A 6,063-nucleotide genomic window follows, 5' to 3' on the forward strand; every position below is an offset into this window, starting at 1 on the left:
GAAAGAGCCATTTCTCTGTAATAAACTCTCTTTTCCAAAGATGAGTGATTTCTCGATCAGATAGATTTATTATTTTATCCCTTTGTTGTTTCAGCAACATTAAATTTAAATTTGAGTTAAAATATATATTTATAATATTAATAAATGACAAATTAAAAAAGCAGGAACATTTTTTTGTATCGAAAAAATATTGAACGGTGACACCAAAGTATCGAACCGAACCGTGAATTTCGTGTATCGTTGCACCCCTACAAATTATGTAATAAATTCTAATATTTGCACATTAAAACTGCACTAAAGAAAATCCAGATTATCTGGATTTTGATTTCAAAGTGTTTTTAAATGTTTATCGCTATTCCAATATCTGCAGTATGTGTGATGCCAATTAAACAAATGTGCCTGTATAAGTGATTTTGCCTTTTTTTTAAATAGATTTTCATTTTTTTCCTATTTTTAAATTTTTTGTATTTTTGCCTGGAAAATGGGAAATCGGTGAAGTGAATTACTGACAGGTGTGTGCAAACATACATGGAAATACAGCATATAAGGGAAAGCAGTTTGTACAATTTTAATTGGCTTGAAAGTAGATGTGGTACTGACCAAATATTGACCTTTAATCTTAAACACAACCTGAACACTCTTGGTAATTTCTTTAAGTAGTCTCCAGGAATAGTTTTACAGATTTCTTAAAGGGCATTTAAATCTCTGTTTTCGATGTTGGCTGCCTTTCATTCCACTCTCTGTCAAGATGATCCCAGACTACTTCAACACTGTTGATGTCCAGGCTCTGGGGAGGCCAGCTCGTGACTCCACTGTGTGTTTTTCTATCCAGGTATGCTTTTACTGCATTGGTAGTGTGTTGGGGATCATTGAAATGAAGCGTTGCCTCAAATGCTTTCTACGTGGTATTGCATGGTAGGTAAATCTGATGGTACTTTTCTGTTTTCATGACTCCATCAATATTTAAAGCTCTCTAACACCACTGCCTTAAATGCGTCCCCAAACCATGACAGAGCCTCCATCGTATTTTACAGATGGCTGTACACACTTATTGGTTTACCTCTCTCCTGACCTCCTCTGTACATACTGATGATGATTTGAACCAAAAATTTCAAATGTGGATTCGTGAGAGTTTTCATTGATTTTCAATCCAGTTCTGGTGCAGTTTGGCCTCAGCCTTTTCTTCCTGTTTCACTTCCTTAAGAATTGCTTTTTGACAGCCACCCTTCAACTGATGCAATTTCTCATGAGACCTCAGTGAACAGCTGATGTACCAACTTAAGGACGTATCTCTCTGGTCCCGTGTCAGGTCTTTGTCGGATTGTTTTCTATTTCATAAGGACATGACTTTCAGGTACTGTTCATCTACTGTTTTTAAGACTGCCACTCCTTATTTTGTTCTCTACATGTCCAATTTCCTTTTTATTTGTAATGCACACTGCACATCATGCTGGGATTTAACAAGTTTTCATCTAATACTTTTTGGGAATCACTTTGCTGGTGCAAAAATACTACAACACCTGTGAAATGCGTGCGTTATCTTTTGTAGGTTTTGTAGATTCAACTAAAGAAATGTGAGCAGATCATCTGCTAAGCAGCCTGTCATCTGTAGACACAGCGTTGGTTCATTCCTTGAGTTAATTACCTGGTATATTCTTGAATCATTAATGATTATCAAAGAAATTAACAAACAAACATTCTTCTGAAAATGGCCACGACTGAGAATGAGGGAAAAAGCAGCCAATATTCAAAGAAACACTTTGACAAACAGACCTTCAGAAAGCTCAGAGAACTGCTGCTTAAGACCACTTTTGAAAACATTACAAAAAGATCAGGCTCCTTTAAGCAAAATGCAAAAAAACGAGAGGTGGCTCAAGATAAGCGCACAGTGTAGATTAACAAGTATTCATCAGTGATAATGGCTCAGTGTTGACATATTTCTACTGCTGGGGGATAGAAGTGTAGTGATATGCAATATACTGGCTGTCAGGATAGAGGAGGCTATTTTGGGTTGGCCACTCAGAGAAGGCAATAGGAGTCATTAAATTTGACTTGAGTTTTCTTGCAGTCATTTAAAGACAGAGACTGATCACACCAACTGGGTGTTCTGCAGAGATTAAAAAAGGTATGTTTAATATATGTGTATGAGTGATGGTAGTGTGGGTTAGGGGTTTCTTTTTCTATTATGATGTTATTACTGACAGGTGCCTTATTAGATTATGACACACACAAAGCTATCATGAAAAAATGTATAAGAAATATAGTATTTTCACAAGTTCAATATTTATAAGAATACTGGCCACATTTATATCTAATCTTGGGTCACATCAATGTGTTTAAACTAATTTAAGTAATTTCGATGTTAATGTGTCTTTTATTCATTTGCAATACTGAGTAGCAGCTATATACATTTTCTACAAAAATCCATCTTTGTAGATCTATCATTTTAAAAATTAAATTAAACTGATTAAAAGATTTATATTTTTATTCTGATCTGGGTTTTATCAAACGGGACTAAAAAAGGAATATCATTCAAAGTATCTGTGACCCTCAAGCATGCAGTGTTGGCAATTTAAAACTTTTAACTTTCATAACATTTATATTTAAAAAAAAAAAAAAAAGCAGTTCAAGGTCTGGATTACTTTGACTTGTCTCGGTAAAAAGATGTGACAGCATGCGAAGAAGTATAAAAAACAGGCTAGTGAAAATAGTTTACAAAATTGAACCATAGCCTAGAAGCTTGTTAAAAAGTTATAATACTGTGATCATGCATTCATACGCTGCTAATAATGCTTCTCTTACAACCTTTTTACCAAAAGTAGATTTTCTCACTTCAGTATTAATTATTTTACAGACAAAAGTCAACCATGGCTGAAGCGTAAGTGATATTTTTGTTTCCACAGGCATTTAAAAAATATTTTTAACATGTAGAAACAAACTCTTGTTATTTCTTATCCTTTTCCACACCATCATACCCACCACAGATCTGTGAGTTCTTCTAAGTTCTTAACATCTCCAAAGAAGTTAAACATTTGTTTAACATTATTATTTGAAAAAATGTATTTTTGTCTACTTTTTATTTGTAGAGAAAATCAAAGATTTCTGCAGCCCGCAGACTTGCCCTTAAGGTATTTTCTTCTTTGTTTTTACTAAAACAGATGAAATATGCATAGCAAAACTAGAAAGCTGTTCATTCAGGAGTCCATATTAGTTATTTATTATCAGTTATTTGAGTCATTACGTGCATTTTCTACAACTTAGACCAAGCTGCTGAAAACAGCAACTGTGATGTTGGAGGATGAAAAGGAGCAAAAGAAGCTGAAGAGAGAGACGACTTTGAGGGAGAGAGTCCCTCCACTTCAGCTGTCTGGTTTGTCTCTGCAAGACCTTCAGGTATGTGCAGGCCACTGCAGAAGCATCACTGAAATAACACAGTGGAAATGCCCCACACATAAGTAACTCTCTAATGTGTACAGCCATGCATATACACCATTTTCATGTGTGCTGTTTTCTCCATCTTATTTTTGGTAATTTATGACACTGGAATGAGCAGGAATCTTTTTTGCTCATGCTCTTCTGTTTAACAATTTGATATTGTTCTGTTTATGTAGGCTCTGTGCAAAGAACTGCACCAAAAGATTGATGTGGTAGACGAAGAACGGTATGATAGTGAAGTGAAAGTTGCCAAAAACAACAAGGAGGTTTTTCATTCTTTATGACCTTCAGAAATGGCTTTCTTAACATTACATGTTTTACTTGTCCTTTTTTGTCATTATATCTCAAATGTTATCATTATTTAGAAACAGGTTCTGCACAACAGCATAGTTCATTCTTATCATTTTAATGTGTTTCCTGCAGATTGAAAATCTTTCTCAAAAGGTCTTTGACTTAAAAGGAAAAATGAAGCGGCCTGCTCTCAAGAGGGTGAAGATCTCAGCTGACGCCATGTTGGGTGCTCTGCTGGGATCCAAGGTCAAAGAGTCTGTGGACTTTAAGGCAAACCTGAAGACAGTGAAGAAAGAGGAGGAGAAGGTAAGTGCCACAGTCAGTGTGTTAAGATCACTTCAGGTAACTTGACCCCTTGGCTTAAAGAGTTTAATCTGAAATAATGGTTATAATCGAGTTACAACAAGTTGATAGTATTGCTCAAATGATTTCAGGGTTATTTTAGGGAAACATTTCACTAAGAATTATTTTCTTCCTGTAAACAGAAAGAGGAGGTGACTGATTGGCGTAAGAATGTGGAGGCCATGTCTGGTATGGAGGGCAGGAAGAAGCTGTTTGATGCCGGACAATAGATTCACGTTTTGGACAGCACTTAAAATAAAATCTTAATGTCACGGTGCACAATGAGTAACTACAAAGTGTATGTTTTAGTGTCAGTGTGTTAAAAGACTTGCAAAAATATTAATTGGAGTGAAAAAGTATGTTTTGCAAACACACAAATTGCACTTTGTTGAAGTTTTATTTGGTTTGTATGTTCACCACAGTCAGAAAACAGCAGATTTTGCTTTTATTCTTTATCTTAAAATCTCTGTAAAATACTATCATCATCATAATAACAACAACATTAATTATAATAACAATAAACTTCTGATGCAGAAACCTGCCACTGTACTTTTTCTTTTACATCTTTTACGTACTTTTTTTTAAAGCCACAGAAGTTGTTATAGCACATACCGTTGCCACACATCAGCACCTGCAGAGTTGGGGGGAAAAGAGTCTGTTAACTGAGTGAGAAATTGGAGTAAAGCTCTTTTCATTCCGATTTTTAACTATTTCATTCAAATATTACAAAAAAAAAATGATTTGCAAGATGAAAAAACACGCAGGGTTGCAATTTTCCCTAACTCGACAGAAATTTAATGTAGCAAATGCAGTACGATTGTAGATTAGGTGGTGCACGATGGCAAAGATACATAAAACATATTAAATAAAAACTCAAAGAGACAGTGGGAGGATTATTATTATAAACCTCAATAAAAAATCTAACAAAAAGGTCGTTTTAATTCTCACTTTCTACAACTAATGCACTGAGAACCTAAAATGAGGACAGGGAAATATTGTGATTATGGAAAGTAAATAAACATTTTAAGTGTGGTGATCGCAGCAATTCATGCGACCAGCACACTGTCTGCTAGCCTGATATGCACATCATTAGAAAGTGGAAGTAAATGTAAATGTAGAGGTTTTTATTCTGGTCGGCCAGGCAGAGAGAGTTTACGGAAAATATCCCACTGATCACATTATATGAAGTGCAGGATGAAGGATTTTGGAGCTTTTTCTGTGCTAAGGACCACTTTGAACTTTAGTGTACCACTCTCAACGTTACTGTACCACTAAATCAGTGAGATACTACTTCAAAACAAATATTAAGAGTCTAAATATAGCATTTAACTATCTCAGACTTGCACTTCAGCATTCTTATTTAATTGTTTGCTGTCTACCAATCCTTGTGTGAGGATGTGAGTTGCAGCCTTTTGAGTGAACATAACTCCCGGTTACAACACTGACGCAAACTGAACTCTACACTGGCTCAGTTTACCACCAGCCCTGACGAGCACCTGTCCTCATTTCTCTATTCCCCTAAATAAAGCAGGACAAACCTTTGGTGTTGTTCTAACTCCAAGCTGTTCCTGTAATGTGCTATCACAACTTGCAGATGATGTGCACTAAATATACTATTTCTGACTTTTTGCAATGAGATTTTAAAACCCTAATAAAGCAATTATGATGTGTATCAGCTGTGCCCACTAGAAACTACGCTGTAGGAAAGTATTTTCGATAGTGGCACTATAGATGGACACGTTAGTTTGATAAATAAAGCTGCAGAGCAAATACATGACAACACTCTTAGTTGATTTCTCCCTGCTGTTTGACTTCTTAACAGCTGGATCTGATCTGACTCTGGTATAATGTGAATGTGACTGACCTGACATAAGTTTAATAACTTCTTTAAATACTTCCTGTCACATTCACTAACAGGTGGACACCCAAAATTCTGAGCCAAGAAATTAAGTTTAACTGTCTTCTATTCGAAAATTGTAGTGATGCATTGCACAA

At 35.5% G+C, this 6,063-nt stretch overlaps 1 protein-coding gene across 2 annotated transcripts; it reads left to right on the forward strand.

Moving 5' to 3' along the window:
• The first annotated feature begins 1,895 nt into the window (after positions 1-1,895).
• Positions 1,896-4,596, forward strand: LOC102213540 (troponin I, slow skeletal muscle-like). 2 transcript variants are annotated; one of them, XM_005728134.1, is made up of 8 exons: positions 1,896-2,125; positions 2,855-2,878; positions 2,985-2,988; positions 3,087-3,128; positions 3,262-3,393; positions 3,612-3,701; positions 3,859-4,032; positions 4,212-4,596. In XM_005728134.1, the coding sequence occupies exons 2-8, from the start codon at positions 2,868-2,870 to the stop codon at positions 4,296-4,298; spliced, it is 540 nt and encodes a 179-aa protein (XP_005728191.1). In that variant the 5' UTR covers positions 1,896-2,125; positions 2,855-2,867; the 3' UTR covers positions 4,299-4,596. The 2 variants fall into 2 exon arrangements, with proteins under 2 accessions (XP_005728191.1, XP_005728193.1); XM_005728136.1 differs by lacking the exon at positions 3,612-3,701.
• The last annotated feature ends 1,467 nt before the right edge of the window (positions 4,597-6,063 follow it).

The sequence above is a fragment of the Pundamilia nyererei genome, unplaced genomic scaffold (genome assembly GCF_000239375.1).
Source record: "Pundamilia nyererei isolate P.nyererei 1_Seehausen unplaced genomic scaffold, PunNye1.0 scaffold00027, whole genome shotgun sequence".
Lineage (NCBI taxonomy): Eukaryota > Metazoa > Chordata > Actinopteri > Cichliformes > Cichlidae > Pundamilia > Pundamilia nyererei.

What these genes read in the sequence shown, in the direction of transcription:
- LOC102213540 (XM_005728134.1), top strand. An exon ending in CCCGCAGACTTGCCCTTAAG is followed by an intron (nt 3,129 to 3,261) that starts GTATTTTCTTCT and finishes TCTACAACTTAG; the next exon opens with ACCAAGCTGCTGAAAACAGC. An exon ending in TTGCCAAAAACAACAAGGAG is followed by an intron (nt 3,702 to 3,858) that starts GTTTTTCATTCT and finishes TGTTTCCTGCAG; the next exon opens with ATTGAAAATCTTTCTCAAAA.